This window comes from Labeo rohita, chromosome 21, assembly GCF_022985175.1.
Source record: "Labeo rohita strain BAU-BD-2019 chromosome 21, IGBB_LRoh.1.0, whole genome shotgun sequence".
Taxonomy (NCBI): Eukaryota; Metazoa; Chordata; class Actinopteri; order Cypriniformes; family Cyprinidae; genus Labeo; species Labeo rohita.
This window is the reverse complement of record NC_066889.1, coordinates 22,309,012-22,326,186: the sequence shown is the minus strand read 5'-3', so window position 1 is coordinate 22,326,186 and position 17,175 is coordinate 22,309,012. Positions and strand designations below refer to the sequence as shown.

The following is a 17,175-nucleotide window of genomic DNA, read 5'->3' as shown; positions in this document are numbered from 1 at the left end:
AACATCAGATTTGATAGTTAAACTTGTAAGTTAATGAATTCCAATTATTCATAAATAGAGTGCGCGTGCAAGCTCATTTACAATTAGCAAAATCGTCACCTATGAATTACAACTACGTAAATTATGTGTCCAGGAACACTATTCTGAATATTCTGGACTCTCTTCTCAGGTTTGGCTCCAGTATATTTCATAAATGCAAAAAAGACTAATAGGCCATATGTCTAACAATAAATATCCAACTAATTTGTGTCCACCAAAGCATTTTTAGCAATCTAAAAAAAATGGCAGGTGCACTTCTGAAAACAGCCAGCTGGTGGCGCTTGAGAACATTTTGGTGGCACAGCGTTTTTTCCAGCTGAGACACTTTGGATCATGGGACTGGTTGCTATGATCCATGACAGTAACATATTACTAGTATCTCATTTTGAAGAATATTATTGAATATAAAAATTAAGTGAGTGAATATAAAAATACAAGTAGGATGATTGGTCCGTGTAGCGTTTGTCCCGCCCCTCCTTCATTTATTGATTGGATGGCTGGTTAAAAATTTTACACAAAGTTGTACAGTTACAAAAAAAAAAAAAAAAAAAAAAAAAAAAAAAGGCAGCGGCTATTTACGATAGATTTACGGCTTTATTGAAAATAAATTCCTTTTCAATGTGATATGACATTTGAAAAGGGAGAAAAAAAGTTCGGGAAAGGGCAGATTTGAACTCGGGTTGATTGTGTCAGAAAGACTACAAGCTTTACCTTCTACGCCACTGATTTTTGACATTCATCTTTTGTAGAGTTGACTACCCCATTCACACATTGGTGGGCGGAGTTAGTGTAAATAGCCTCTGCCAACAAACCAGGCTGTTTGCACTTAGTGTAATTAGACAGGGCAAACAAACTTAAAATATTATAATAATATTATTATGGTAGTGCATTAAAATTGAGTGTCATTAGTTTGCAAAAAAGAACACAGAACATTTTTTAAGCCCCATTTAATGTGGTAGGGAGTAGTCGAACATTTCTTTCGTACAAACGGGTATATTTGTAGCAATAGCCAAAAATACATTGTATGGGTCAAAATTAAAGATTTTTCCTTTATGCCAGAAATCATTAGGATATTAAGTAAAGATCATGTTCCATGAAGATATTTTGTAAATGTCCTACCATCAATTTATCAAAACTTAATTTTTGATTAGTAGTATGGTTTGCTAAGAACTTCATATGGACAGCTTTAAAGGCGATTTTCTCAATATTTTGATTTTTTTTTGCATCCTCAGATTCCAGATTTTCAAATAGTTGTATCTCGGCCAAATATTGTCCTATCATGAACAAACTGTACATCAATGCAAAGCTTATTTATTCAGCTTTCAGACTAATGACTGGTTCTGGTCACACACACACACACACACACACACACACACATATACATATATATATATATATATATATATATAAAAAGCCAATTATTGGAAACTATTTAATTTTGTTGTCTATAATAATAATGTTGTTGATTGTTGGCATCAGAATTTCAAATGTACCAGTAATAATAATAATAATAATAATAAAAAAACATTATTAATTGCAAATGAAAAATGTTTCCTAAATACTATTTAATAAAAATGTACAATACCCACATGCATTATTACAAAAAGAGGAGCTAATACTTTTGTATTAAATGGCAAAATGTAAGCCGATTAATCACTCCTTCAAATATAATGGTCAGTCACTAGTTAGATGGTCCCTTATTTGAAATAATATTTTGGTAAAACTTTACAATAAGGTGTCATTTGTTAACATTAATTAATTTATTAACTGACATAAACGAACAGTGAATAAGAAATTACACTATTTATTAATCTTTGTTAATGTTAGATCTTAGTATATACACTACCGTTCAAAAGTTTGGGGTCAGTACATTTTTATTGTTTCTTTTTTTTTTTTTAAGAAATTAATACTTTTATTCACCAAGGATGTATTAAGTTAATAATTAAAAGTTTATTAAAAGTTAATAATAAATAATTTACATTGTTATAAAATATTTATATTTTGAATAAACACTGTACTTTTTAAACTTGTTATTCATGAAAGAATCCTGAAAAAAAAAAAAAAAAAAAAAAAAATCACAGGTTCCAAAAAATATTTGGCAGCACAACTGTTGATATTATCCAACACTGATCATTCTAATAATAAATCCGCATATTAGAATGATTTCTGAAGGGTCATGTGACACTTAAGACTGGAGTAACAGCTGATAAAAATTCAGCTTTTCATCACAGGAATAAATTCTATTTTAAAGTATGTTAAAATAAAAAACATTATTTTATATTGTAAAAACATTTTGCAATATTACTGTTTTTTTTCTATATTTTTAATCAAATAAATGCAGCATAAGAGACATCTTTAAAGACTATTACAAGTCTTACTGACCCCAAACTTTTGAACGGTAGTGTATATATATATATATAAGATTGTTAATTGTTTGCGTAAAAATAATTTTTTCTAATTTCCATTTTAATGAACCAAATAAAATAGCAAATGTATATCTGCAAACATATTTTAGGAGCCAGGTCATATTTTATTTTGTGGTTTGATTAATTCATTTGACTATACTAGGACTAAACAGTGCTATAACCATAGATCCCTCCTCCGCTTTTGGCTTCTAGTAGATAAAAACATTTTTCATGGGCCGCTCATTCTATTTCTATGGTGTAGGCTGAAAGCAGCCAAAGTAAGGGGCAGCGGTGGGCAGGGAAGTATAACACAGGAACTGCTCAGAAAAGTTATCCACTAGGTCATGATTTATTTTCAATGAGGGGTGAACAGAGCGGAGAGCAGAGGCAATGAAACTGCCACAATGAGCGATAGAGTATGAAAAGCATGTCTAAAAGCTGTGTGCCAAGAATGCTACAAACTTGTCTACATCACCTTTACCAGAATCCACCACTGTTTAAAGAGAACAAACTATGGTGACTAAAACTAAATTCTTGCAAGTATCTGTTATTAGTATTTTAGTATTTACTTTAGTATTTCGACATTGACACTAAAATGATTTGAAAGCATATAATTTCAGTTTTCATTGCTTCCAGTGTGCTAAGCATAATTTATGAAGTGCGCTCTGTCACCCGGCAGGATCTGGCTATGGGAACAGATGCAGAGGGCGAAAAGATTAAAGACCCCATGAGGGCCATCGTGCCAATCTTGCTGGACGCCAACGTCAGCACCTACGACAAGATCCGCATCATCCTGCTCTACATTTTCCTGAAGAACGGTTAGAGAGTCTTTGGAAGCCATTTTAAATCTCGGTTTGTTTCTCAATGCCCAGCCATTTTGTAATGTGCGTGCATGTGTTGCAAAACAGGGATCACGGAGGAGAACCTTAACAAGCTGATTCAACACGCCCAGATCCCTCCTGAGGACAGTGAGATCATCACCAATATGGCTCATCTGGGTGTCCCGATCATCACAGATGTACGCTATCTGATTCTCGTCTCTATGAGTGTTGAAGCAGTTTCTCTGACCTGACATTGACATTTCTGCTTTGTTTCTGTATGCTGCAGTCTACTCTCCGCAGAGGCAAGAAGCTTGATCGTAAAGAGCGTGTGAGCGAGCAGACCTACCAGCTTTCTCGCTGGACCCCACTCATCAAGGATATCATAGAGGTCAGTCCTGATTTATAGAATTTGGCAGAAAAACTGTGTGTTAATGTGTGGACTTACGTTATTTGTGAATCTTGCAGGATGCTATTGACGACAAGCTGGACACCAAACATTATCCGTATATCTCAACACGCTCGTCCTCTTCCTTCAGCACTTCTGCAGTCAGGTAAGCACACTCACCGATTCTGATTTATAGGCTGCCTGTCAAATAATGAGGAATTTAAATATATATAAGAGATTTTCAGGTGTTTTGTCTTGTAAATATAATATATCCTAATATATGTCTAATTTATGAAGTCATCACAAATGACCAAAACAACATGAAGCAGGTTTACAAGATAAAACACCTGGAAAAACCATCTCTTTTCTTGTTCATTTTGATCAATCATAACAAAATTTGCTTAATTTTTTTTTTTTCATTCTGGGAGATGAAGACTCTTGTTCTATAAATTATTATAATAATTTATAATCAACAAAATACCTACATAAAATACAAATTTCTATTATATTAAATATATAAAACATTATAATAAAATATTGAAAATACATTATATACATGTTTATTTGATTCTAATGTTTCTGGCAATACCTTATATGGTATATTTATTATGCATGTGAAATTTATGGATCATTTAAATTAAAAATTAAGGAATAAAAAAAATCTTATTTTATTGTTGTACAATAATTGTTCCATATGCTAACATTAGTTTAACTGGCAAAAAAAATACAAATGATTAATATTTTACATTTTATAATAATTAAAAGTATATTCTAAAACATCATATATATATATATATATATATATATATATATAAATATATAAAATACCTTATATGGTGTATTTATTATTATATTTATAGATAATTCAAATTGAAAATTAAGAAAAAAAATAAAGTTTCATATGTAAAGATTGGTTAACTATTAGATAAACTAACAATAAAAAAATAATTCTGAAGCCCTTATTAAACTTCATGTTAATTTCATAATTAAAATAAAAAAAAAGTTAATATTACAGTTGTATTTTATTAACTAACAATAAAAAAGTTGAATAAATAATGTAACAAATGTATGCTCATTGCTAATTAATGTTAGTTAATGCTTTAATTAATGTTAGCTAATGGGAACCTTTTGTAAAATGTTACCTTTTTATTATTTAATTTTTAATTAAATTTACTACCAACAAATACCTAAATAAAATACAAATGTATAATATTTTACATTTTATAATAAAAAATTAAATATACTATAAAGCATTATAATAAATAATATCTAATTTTCTGGTAATACCACATGTGGTATATTTATTATGTATATGATGTTTATGGATAATTCAAATTGAAAATTAAGGAACAATTCATATTTATTGTTGTACAGTCAGGCTCTATATGTTAACAGCTAAAAGCATAAGATAGACTAATAATAAAAAATAATTTTGAAGCACTTATTAAACTGCTAATTTCATACATACATAATTAAAATAAAAAAATATTAATATTACTTAATTAACAGTTGCATTTTATTAACATTAACAAAGATGAATAAATAATGTAACAAATGTATTGCTCATTGTTAGTTAATGTTAGGAAATGCATTAACTAATGTTAACTATTACAAAGCGGTACCTTTTTATTATTTTATCATAATCTTAATTTTAAAACCCACGAAAATTAAAATGAATAATTTTAAATTAATAAAAACAATGCTATACTAAACTATACAGCAGTAATTTTAATTAATTTAAATATCCAACCATTTCAATTACATTTCCATAAATTGCTAATTACTTTATTAATTAACACACACACACTAAAAACCCAAAACACAGGTGTATCCATACATTTTTGTATTGCACAAGTCGAAAGATAAAAGCAACTTGGATCAATAATCATTTGTGCACTGAGGGGTGGGGAGAACACTGAAATCAATACCGTGATTGGTGGGTGGTGCGATGTGCGGTGGGGGTGAACACCAAGTCTTTTTTAGAAGCAGTGAAAACTGGGATATTTCCTCAGGGTCAGCAGTAATGATCCCGGCGCGCTGTTCTGCTTTCAGGACAAACAAACCAGCACAGCTCCTGTAAACAGTAGCAGAGGCAAAGCAGGAAGTCCCTGACTCCCACAGATAGAGAATTGGGAGCTGATGGGTCCCATTGCGTAGCTATTGATTAGACTCAAGATCACCAGTGTTCACGCCGATTTCCCCTCTCATTACGCTTGCAAATAACTCTGTCGCTCCTTAAAGGGATATTTCACCTAAAAATGAAATTCTGTCATCATTTGCTCCCCCTCAAGTTCTTCCAAACCTGGATACATTTCTTTCGTCAGAAATTTTTTCCACACTATGGAAGTCAGTGGCTACTAGCAACTATGTAATTGAGTAAACTGAGAGGAGAAAAGATATTAAAAGAGAAGTCCACTTCCAGAACAACAATTTACAAATAATTTACTCACCCCCTTGTCATTCAAGATGTTCATGTCTTTCTGTTTTCAGTCGTAAAGAAATTATGGTTTTTGAGGAAAACATTTCAGGATTTTTCTTCATATAATGGACTTTAATTGTGCCCCCGATTTTGAACTTCCAAAATGTAGTTTAAATGCAGCTTCAAAGGACTCTAAACGATCCCAGCCGAGGAAGAAGGGTCTTATCTAGTGAAACGATCAGTCATTTTTTTAGAAAAATAAAAGATTGTATACTTTTTTAAGCACTAAAGCTCAAGTAAAACAGTGCAGTCTCTCACTGCTGCCAATAGAAGGCCATAAATGGTACTGCAACAACAAATACCTTCTAATAACACTGCAAAACGTCAATGACGCTTCAGTCTTTTGATTTGAAAAACAATCTGTACCTTTGAATTTAACATGCATTTATATGTTCTGTCCATGGCAGTGCCCGATATGGCCACTGGCACAAGAATAAAACCCCTGGAGAGTACCGTACGGGCCCTCGCATCATGGTCTTCATCATTGGGGGCGCCTCCTTTAGCGAGATGCGCTGTGCCTATGAGGTCACACAGGCCAATGGCAAATGGGAGGCCATCGTTGGTGAGTCTGCAGAGGATACTGCAAAAAAATCACTGTACATTCTAGTTATTAAGCAACCACCCTTTAAAGCTCTATATTAATACCTTTAGCTCAAACTATACTTGTGTTTTTGTCGTATTATATGTGTAATCAGACTGGCAAATCTGTCTTGTATATTTTTCCTGTGCTCTTGTCTTGTATTTTGTGCCTGTCTTGCTTTAACTGCTTTTGAATTCCAGTTGTGAGCCTCTGATGTGTTCATAAGTCTATGTTCGTAAGTTCTTCTCTGTGTGTGTTTTGTGTGTGTGTGATAGGGTTTGTTTAAAATGTGCACTTGTGTTTAGAATTGTCTTTTAAACGTACATTTAAGGCAGCCAAAACAAGTGGGTGTTCACACTGCTCTAAAAGGAATAGTTCACCCAAAAATGACAATTTGCTGAAAATGTACTTAGGACATCAGAGATTTAGATAAGTTTGTTTCTTCATCGGATCAGATTTGGAGACATTTAAAATTGCATCACTTGCTCACCAATGGATCCTCTGCAGTGAATGGGTGCCGTCAGTCCCAACAGCTGATAAAAACATAATAATTCACAAGTATTCAAAACGACTCCAGTCCAACAGTTAACGTCTTGTGAAGTGAAAAGCTGCATGTTTGTAATAAACAAACCCATACTTTTTAAAATCCGACGTTTGTAGAGAGTCCAGTATCCATAATATTGTCTACTTCAGTAAAAAATCTGTCTTGTCTGGAGAGAAATATGCACAGATTAAGCACTGTTTACAGTTTATGTGTTAAGAGCTGGGGGTGAAAACTGTACATTTTTATTATTTTGCCTAAATATTGTATTTTTTTCATTTAGTACTGCCCTTCAGAAGCTACAGAAGATACTTACAAGACACAAAATAAGTTACATTTACCCTGATCTTCAAATTTAAAAAGTTTTCACCCCCCAGCTTAATGCATCATGTTTCCTTCTGGAGCATGAAAAACCAAAAATTTGTGGGACCTAAAGGATTTTTCTGAAGTTACCACAGGTTCGTTTTTGTTATGAGATCAGGTTGCTTATTTTGGCCAGAAGAAATGAAATAATGTTAAAACACCTAAATTTCTTCTAAAGACGTTAATTGATTAGTTGTGGATTATTATGATGTTTTTATCAGCAGTTTAGACCCTCATTCTGACGGCACCCATTCACTGCAGAGTACCCACTGGTGAGCAAGTGGTGTAATGATACATTTCTCCGAACCTACATCCTGGATTGCCTGAGAGTGAGCAATTTTTCATTTTTGGGTAAACTATTCTCATTAAAATTATCGACTTTTGGTCACTCTGTCGCTGCAAATTATTGTCAGTGTGAACGTCCATTTAGAGGTGAATTTACAGCAAGAAAAACTCTAGTTGAGCACTGAAGATTTAACAATATCACTGAATTTCTAATCGGTGGAATTGGGCGACTTGCACAATTTTGTCCAAGCATGAGGTCTATTAGAGACGAACAATGCATCTGAAGAACCTCAGTGGGAAATTGGCTGTACCTAACAGTTATTGGGTCTTCCATCACTAAGACGTCCACAGAGAGCTTCCAAAAAACATTTTTTGTCGGGGTTCTAGGCTGATATTTTTGAAACCTCAAGATCTACAGATGGTGGAAATGGTATTTAACCCTCTTTTGTCCCCATAAAGATGAGCGGTGGTGAAAGAACGTGAGGTGCGGTGTGAGATTCATTCTAAAGCGTGAAGCCACCTTTGTTCCTCCGCAGGTTCTACTCACACGCTCACCCCAACCAAATTTCTAATGGACCTGCGGCACCCCGACTTCCGAGAATCCACTAGGGTGTCCTTTGAGGACCCTGACCCCTCAGACGAGTGAGAGAGAGAAAGAGGGAAGGGTGGGAGAGAGAAATCACACTCTGACAAAGTAAAGGCAGCCGAACAAAGAAACCCTTTCTGAATCCCCACAGCACAAGGGCTTTCTTTTCTTGCTCCTGTTACCACACTCTACCGTTTTTACTACGCCACCACGCCTCAGGGATGGGTGTCCGGCTCCTGCCTCCGATCTGCAAGCCTCACTCAGGCTCCACCTTCTCCCGGGACCAGCCAATATCGATCGATCTCCCTCCCTCAATTGGCTGGCTGAATGCTTCATTCAGAACTGCAGTGGGCGGAGCCTTTTGAGTGACAGATGGCAGTAGGAATCCTGACCCCATCCCTGTTGACCGCATCCTCTCAACTGGGTGGATTAAACTGCATTCTATGCGCCTTTTAACTCAATGGAGGATGAGGAAGGGCTTCCTCCATTTGCCCTCCCAAATATCATTATTTTTAAAGCTCCATTTTCCGGCAGATTTAATCTACCCTCAAGACTCACCATATTCCGATTATTTCTGAATAACAATCCAAGACGATCACTCATAATAACTATTTGTTTTTCCCCCTCTGGAGAGGTAATTGATGCCAATCGCAGGATAATTTGGTTTTGTTTTTAATCTAGTTCCTCAAACTACCTCACATCACGTCTACATGACCAAGTGGCCGTCTGCAAAGAATATATATGTTAAAAAAATCACTTCCGCCAGACACCGACTGGCTCTTTTCCTTCTGTATAATTCTTCTGCAGATGCCAAAGCTTGAAATGTAGCTGTGTTCTTCAGATATGCTTTAGCACTAACGCTTTCCCCAAACACTAACATTTTGAAACTAACTAGTTTGGGCCCTGGCTGTGTCATTTTTCAGAAACGTTCATGTTATGCCTTAGGTACTGTTTACTTTACCATACTGTATTATTAAATGGTTGATTAAAAAGCCGATCACAATGACTTCATGACAAAAAAAATCAATGCAATTCATGACTATTACTTAAAAATAGAGGATATTTTGAACAAGCTACACTTCATATTACAGCACTGTAATTCCTGTGCAGGCTTGTGGCTACATTAAATGTTATGAAGTACTCAGAAGTTTACATACACCTTGCAAATCTGCTAAATGTTAATCATTGTACCAAAATAAAAGGGTTTTTATACAAAATGCATGTTATTTTTTATTTTGTACTGACCTGAATAAGATATCCCACCAGGTCCCATCAATTCTTTCAGCATTTTTGTGTATTTGAACCCTTTCCAACAACAGTACGCCACTATTACAGGAGGTTCAAGTGCTCTCTGATGCGCCAGAAGGAAAAATGATGTATTAAGAGCTGGGGGGTGAAAACTTTTGAACAGAATGATAGAAGATACGTGTTACATGTTTCCCAGAAAACAAAAGTTACATTTACCCTGATGTTCAAATTCAAAAAGTTTTCACCCCCCGCTCTTAAAGCCTTCTGAAGCATCAGTGAGTGTTTGAACCTTCTGTAATAGTTGCATATGAGTCCCTCAGTTGTCCTCAGTGTGAAAAGATGGATCTCAAAATCATACAGTCGTTGTTGGACCTTAAATTGAATTTGTGGGACCTGAAGGATTTTTCTGAAGAACAGCAAGCAGTTTAACTGTTCAGGACAAACAAGGGACTCATGAACAACTATCACTAAACAAAAAATACACAGCTGTGGATCACTGAGATAACACAGTATTAAAAATCAAGTGTGTGTAAACTTTTGAACAGGGTCATTTTTATAAATTTTCTCTTGTGATCTTTTATGTGAAATATTTTATTAGGTCAGTACCAAATAAAAAATAACATGCATTTTGTATGATCCCTCTTATTTTGGTCAAATAATTAACATTTCGCAGATTCTGCAAGGCGTGTGTAAACGAAGAGTAAATAACATTTATAAGCCAACAAATGCACACTAATGAGGTCCTGTAATACAAAGTGTCCTTTACTGACTAAACCATTGTACAAGAATGATCATTACTTAACCCTCTCAAGAATCCATCACTCAAGTGTCAGGCTGCTAAAGCTATATCCCTTTTGATTTCCCCTTTTTTCTGTTGTTTTTTCGTGTTCGTTATTGATCACACCATATGCAGTATGCCAGTCCTAACCCATACTGCAACATGAAACACTTCTTGACTGTTCCAGCCATTATTGAACAATACTATGGTTTGTTTTCATGGTTCTTTAGTTTAGACCCGTTCATCTAGTTGAAGAGCTACAAATCACATTGTGAATCTGATTAGCAAAACTGCGTGTTTGCATTTACTTGGCCCAGTCGATTAAATCAGCTGACAATTTAGTTGCCTGTTCAAAGATGAGTATGCAACTACACATTTAGTTGTAGTCGAGATTCATTTGCTTCTTTATATAGGCAACCCTCACTGGTTGTAAAGTTAATGTGATACTCATTATCAAGCATTTTTAATCACTTGATTATAAGTACTGGGAACAAGCAGCTTTGCTAAAATGTTGTAGTTTATCAGGGAGTAGAATAAACATTTGTTTCACAGGGCACCAAAATTTAAAAAATTTCAGTGCATATTCACTTTTTTTTGGTGGTGACCCTGTGGCACAAATGTTTTTAGATATTTGAATGTACAGTATCTGTGATGTGACAGAAATGTGTCTTCAGCTAAATATCTAATCACATTTAAATATTTCTCATTTTGTGTTTGTTTATATTTTTTCATTCAAACCAAAATCCTAAAAAAAAAAAAAAGTACATATACTATGATTCAAAAGGGTTGGTAAGATTTTTTTTTTGTTTTGAAAGTCTCTATGCTTGCCAAGGCTGCATTTATTTGATTAAAACTACATTAAAAACAGTAATATTATGAAATATTATTTTTTAAAATCATAGTTTTCTATTTGAATAGATTTTAAAATGTAATTTATTCCTGTGATGGTGACGCTGAACTTATTACTCCAGTCTCAATGTCACATGATCCTTCAGAAATCATTTTAATAAGCTGATTTGCATTTGCAAGAAACATTTCTTATTATCACAGTTGGAAACAGTTGTGCTGCTTAATATTTTTGTGGTAACCATGATATATATTTTTTCAGTATTCTTTGATAAATAGAAAATTTAAAAGAAAATGTAAACATTTAAATAAAACAATTATAAATGTCTTTACTCTCGCTTTTGATAACTTTGAAGTGTCCTTGCTAAATAAAATGAATGCTTTAAAAAAGAAAAATATAAAATAAATTGTGACCCTTGACTTTTGAACAGCAGTCAAAAGTTTTTGAACAGCAGTCAAAAGTTTTTGAACAGTAAGATTTTTAATGTTTTTTTAAAGCCTGCATTTATTTGATCCAAAGTACAGCAAAAACAGTAAAATTGTGAAATATTTTTACTATTTAAAATAACTGTTTTCTATTTTAATATATTTTAAAATGTAATTTATTTCTGTGATTTTAAAGCTGAATTTTAGCATCATTACTCCAGTCGCATGATCCTTCAGAAATCATTGTAATATCCTGATTTTCTGCTTAAAAACATTTATTATTATTATTTATTTTTTTTTATTATTATTATTATTATTATTATTATGTTGAAAACAGCTCAGTAGAATTTTTTCAAGTTTCTTTCATGAATAAAAAGTTCAGAAGAACAACATTTACCTTTTGTAACATTATAAATGCCTTTATTATCACTTTTGATCAAATTAAAGCATCCTTGCTAAATAAAAGTTTTAATTTCTGTAATTTTTGGCCTCCTTCAAAATCAGCATATTAAGGATCATGTGACACTAAGACTGGAGTAATGATGCTGAAAATGTAGCTATAGGAATAAATTATATCTTAAATATGTTCAAATAGAAAGCAGTTATTTTAAACAGTAAAAATATTTTAAAATTGTTCTGTTTTTGCTGTACTTTGAATCAAATAAATGCAGGCTTGGTGAGCAGACTTATTTAAAAAAAAAAACATTAAAAATCCTACTGTTCAAAAACTTTTGACTGGTAGTGTATATGATGTATATGTATGTATATTCATTGCTGCTATTAATAATATATATTTCCTACAATATTACAGATTGATAGATACACAGCTGAAAACACATTTATATATTTTTACAGTTAATGTACAACTTTACTGAGTTTTTCTCTTTGTTTCTGTCATCGGTGCTCATCTATGCAGGTTCGACCCATATCGTCGGCCCCACCCAGCTTCTGGATGCTCTCAAGGCCATGAACAAACCCGACGAGGAGCAGACAAGCTAAAATCACAACTTCCTCCCCCCCAACCCCAACGCCCAGTTACCCTGTCCCTCCCTAAATCCGTCGCCCTGTAAATCGCACCCGCTCCTATATAAATTGTGTATGCATCTTGCTTGAGAGAAAAAGAAATAAAAAAAATAGATGATTGGTGACAAGTTAAAAAGGATATTCTATAAATTTATATATATTTAAATATATATAATGTTGAAATAAAAGAATCATTGCAAGTATTCTGTTTTACAATGGATGCAAATGATTAGACTGTCAACCTGAGTTTTCATTATTGCCATTTAAAAAGTACCAAATGTAATATTGTATGTTATGGAAACCTGCTAGAATGCGTAAATGGTAGATCACTTTTTGCGTTTGTTCCTTGGTGTGTGTTTTCTTTTTTTTCTTTTTGTTTAAAAAGTTTAAAAGTGGTTGGGGGAGGGACTGGTTTGTATGCAAATAGACCAGTGAGGCAAAATGATGCATATCACTTCCTGCTGAAAGGCGAAACTGCCCGCCCAGTTTAGATGCTTGGGGTTTAATTGTTGTCTCAATTTAGATGTGCATGCCATGGACGCTACTATGTGGCCCGTTTGACATGTTTAAAAAAAACAAAACAAAAAAAACAAAACATGTTAAGACGTGTAAAAACGAAACAATGAGCATCTTCTGGGACTCCAGTGATGAAGAGGAAGGAGGCCAAAGGAGTAACAGATCAAAGCCTCAAGCTGTAAAAGTGAAAGAGACACTGTACATAGCTAGCGGACGTCACCCCTCCTTCAAGTCGCGATTCCGGGAGCATTTACTCTCCATCTCCTTTTCTTTTCACGTCTCCTTCTACAGAGACCTCATGATTTAGTGTGAAGAAGGCCGTTGCTTGCAGATGTTTAAGGAATTCAAAAAAAGGGCCAGTTGTATTTCAGTATTGTATCTCGTCCGATTAAGTCTTATCATTGGTTAGTAAACAATGTTTAACCGGGACATGCACTGAGTAGCGTGTTGTTGTATGCCATATGTTACTGTTTTTCGTCTCACTGTTGACTGGTGAAAATTTCTGACTGTGAAGTAGTAAAACTTTCCTTTGCCAATGTGAAGCCACTGTATTTGTGATGTATTAGCTGTAGCTGTAGTGAAAAACTGGGGAAAAAAAATAGGTAATATCTATCTTTCGTTTGTCCGTCTGATAGTTTCTTTCTGGTGCAATGTTATATCTTCCACTGGTGAATGGCTTTGCAACAAAACGCAACCCCCCTTTTTAATGTTTCGGTTTTACTCTGTTCTGGCAGAAAGGTTGTATATTGCACTACGCGTTTTCTGTGATGCAAACGCTTCTATGGTTCTCTCTCTTCTTTTAAATTATTACCTTATTTCGGGTTTGCTGTTGTATAGCTGTGTCGACTGGATTGATTTCTATTTCAATTTATTTTTCAGAGAATATCAATAAATAAGAACGTAGTCCGTCCTAAACCTGTTGATCTTACTGGGATTCTATGTTTGCGAGTGTTGAAGCACAAACTAAAGTATACTTCATGTGTACCGATGTACTAAGGCTGTCTAATAAATTGGCTTCCATTACAAATATGCAGTACATTTTTGTCTCTGATCGCACCTCTAGACTGCAATAGTTTCAGATTTCATTTTTTCTTATCCAACTTATTTTATGTGTCTGGCTTCTGGTCCCATCCACGTCCAGCTATTTTTAGCTGTACAAAACAGTCTTTTGCGGCCTGATATTGAAAATTGGAGTGTTCAACCATATAAATGCATTATCGTAATTATAAACACGCTGGTTCGTAGTGCAAACAGTTTCACAGTTTTGTTTCTCGTTATTTCCCTAAAGCCGCTAATGAACCGGAAGTCTCTCCCATAATCTTACTTCCGCATTGAAGAATAAGTTGTATATTTTATTTATTGGCCATGTATAATTTATAATGGGGTTCCCAGAACATTTTAAACACTTAATTTATCAAACATTCTTGCTAATTAAATGGTTAGTTCACTCAAAAATGAAACTTATGTAATTACTTACTCACCCTCATGTTGTTCCAAACCCGTAAGACCTTCGTTCATCTTCGGAACACAATTTAAGATATTTTTGATGAAATTCGAGTGGTCTCTGACCCTCCCATAGACAGCAAGGGTACTACCACGTCGAAGCTACGAGAATACTTTTTGTGCGCAAAGAAAAAAAAAAAAACGACTTTATTCCACATTTTCGTCTCTACTGCGTCACCTGTGGACGCGCGTTCACGAGAGTACCGCGGCGCTGCGTCTTTCTTTGCGCGTAAGAACTAAGTTTAGGGTTGGGGTAGGTGTAGACGTTAATAAAGCACAATCTAAAAGGTAGAACAGTTAATTTCATTGTTAGTTTTCGGTTGGAGCTGTATCCCTTCTAGCCACAACCAGGCACGGCGCACGTGGTTCAATGTCGTAACGCCGGATCTGGGTCAGTGTAGTAAAGTACTCTTGTAAACGCGCGTCCACAAGTGAAGCGGTAGAGACGAAAATGTGGAATAAAGTCGTTATTTTTGTTTTCTTTGTGCACAAAAAGTATTCTCATAGCTTCGTAAAATTACAGTTGAACCACTAATGTCATATGGAGTACTTTGTCGATCATCTTGGTACTTTTCTGAGCTTTGAACGTGGTAGTACCCTAGCTGTCTATGGCGGATTTCATCAAAAATATCTTAAATTGTGTTCCGAAGATGAACGAAGGTCTTACGGGTTTGGAACAACATGAGGGTGAGTAACGTTAATTAATGACAGATTTTTCATTTTTGGGTGAACTATCCCTTTAAATACACAGTATATTTATGAATTCCAGGCCTGGAAAATGCTACCTGTTATTTCCATCAAATTATATATAATTATATATTTCATATATACCAAACAAAATGTTGACGTGGACTATTTGATTAGCCACCAACCTTAATCACACCAGAAATAGCTGTAAGGAAAAACATCAATACGACACATCATATCAAATATAAGAACATTTATAGCAGTAAATATATTATAAAAGTCCAGCTCTAAAAATACAAAATACATGACATAAACCTAATTAATCATTAAATTGGGTGATACCCAAAATAATTCATTTATTTAAATTTACAAAGCAGTACTAAAAAGACATTTACCTCAGAAAGCTATATAAAATATATTGTAACAATATCACATAACCTGTAAAAACTTGCTAATAACTACCCCATTATTGTTTCCATGAAGTGAAATGCACACTAGTCTTTTTACACTGACCTCAACGCTGCTATAAACTCCTGTGTGACTCAAAGTAAGCTGGACTGTATAAACTCCACTCGATCAAACTGCTTTTTGCTTTTTCTGACTGTGGGGAAGAAAGCTATGTCACACAGGCATTTACATACATTAAAAAGGTTATGCAGTTTGTAAATTCTAGGTAAACACATACAGCACAAAAGTGTGATAAAATAAATTAAAACTCTAGAGCAGCACTATACTTTTTTTCTCCCTATTAGAAAAAATACATTTTTAAAAACCTGTCACTGACAGATTTTATAAACAAATAAGGTTTACTTTCACACTGTGAAAGTACACATAAATCTGTGACATTATTTGGACTTTCCAGAAAAAAAGGTCTACTACAGTGGACCCCAAATGTATTTGGACATTTAAACCACACTTAAACATACATCAGTCCAGGTCTCCAAAACAAATGCTTTTAGTGGATATACAAAGTCCTCAAATTCACACAGGTGCCCTTCATCACAGCTATGAACATGTCCAAATATGTCTTTAACTCCATTTTGAACAGCATATTTAAGGGTTCAAGCGCATAGCGCTGAAACCCTACTGTAATTGTTAGAATGGCCAAGGATCAGCAAACGCCACGTAAAACTGATCGTGAAGACTAAACCATAAGTCGTAGAGATTTAAAACTTGGAGGGATGGTAGTACTCACCCCGCCAACAACGTCACCAAGGCATGGCACTACAGCGATCAAAAGTTTGAAATCGCTCATTACTTCTAAACTGTCAGTCACAGGGTCAAGAGTCTTATGTCGTTGGAATCCTTGGCTCACGCTGGACAAAACGCATGCCTCAGATTCGAGTGCGAGCATGGCAAAATTTTCAGGTATTTTGGATTTTTTGAAAAACCTACTTTTGCAAACTAATCTTAGGTTTTTGGCCCAGTTGGAACCATCCAGTACAGGAAAAATCTCTGGAGAATGAATATTAATAATTATTAAAAGAGGTTGAACTTTCGACTCAGTGTCACAAAGGGATTCAAAAATGTTAAAAAGGGCCAGGGCCATTTTTAGTAAAATGTCTATAACTTCTGAACGGAATGAGATATCTTCACCAAACTTAAAACACTTATGTAAGAGCTCAATCTGAGGTCACAGGACAAACACCATTAACCTGGTGGTG

The 17,175-nt window shown here is 34.4% G+C and overlaps 1 protein-coding gene across 2 annotated transcripts in view; it reads left to right on the top strand.

Annotated features, from left to right (window-relative positions):
• The window catches only part of stxbp1a (syntaxin binding protein 1a), a 38,788-nt gene extending 24,440 nt beyond the window's left edge, over positions 1 to 14,348 (top strand). The window contains exons 14-20 of one of the 2 annotated variants that reach the window (XM_051093032.1): positions 3,124 to 3,262; positions 3,353 to 3,462; positions 3,552 to 3,653; positions 3,731 to 3,816; positions 6,537 to 6,691; positions 8,435 to 8,592; positions 12,699 to 14,348. In XM_051093032.1, the coding sequence (XP_050948989.1) occupies positions 3,124 to 3,262; positions 3,353 to 3,462; positions 3,552 to 3,653; positions 3,731 to 3,816; positions 6,537 to 6,691; positions 8,435 to 8,544 (702 nt within the window). In that variant the 3' untranslated portion in view covers positions 8,545 to 8,592; positions 12,699 to 14,348. The remainder of the gene's footprint in view (positions 1 to 3,123; positions 3,263 to 3,352; positions 3,463 to 3,551; positions 3,654 to 3,730; positions 3,817 to 6,536; positions 6,692 to 8,434; positions 8,593 to 12,698) is intronic. The other variant, XM_051093033.1, reaches the window with a different exon arrangement.
• The last annotated feature ends 2,827 nt before the right edge of the window (positions 14,349 to 17,175 follow it).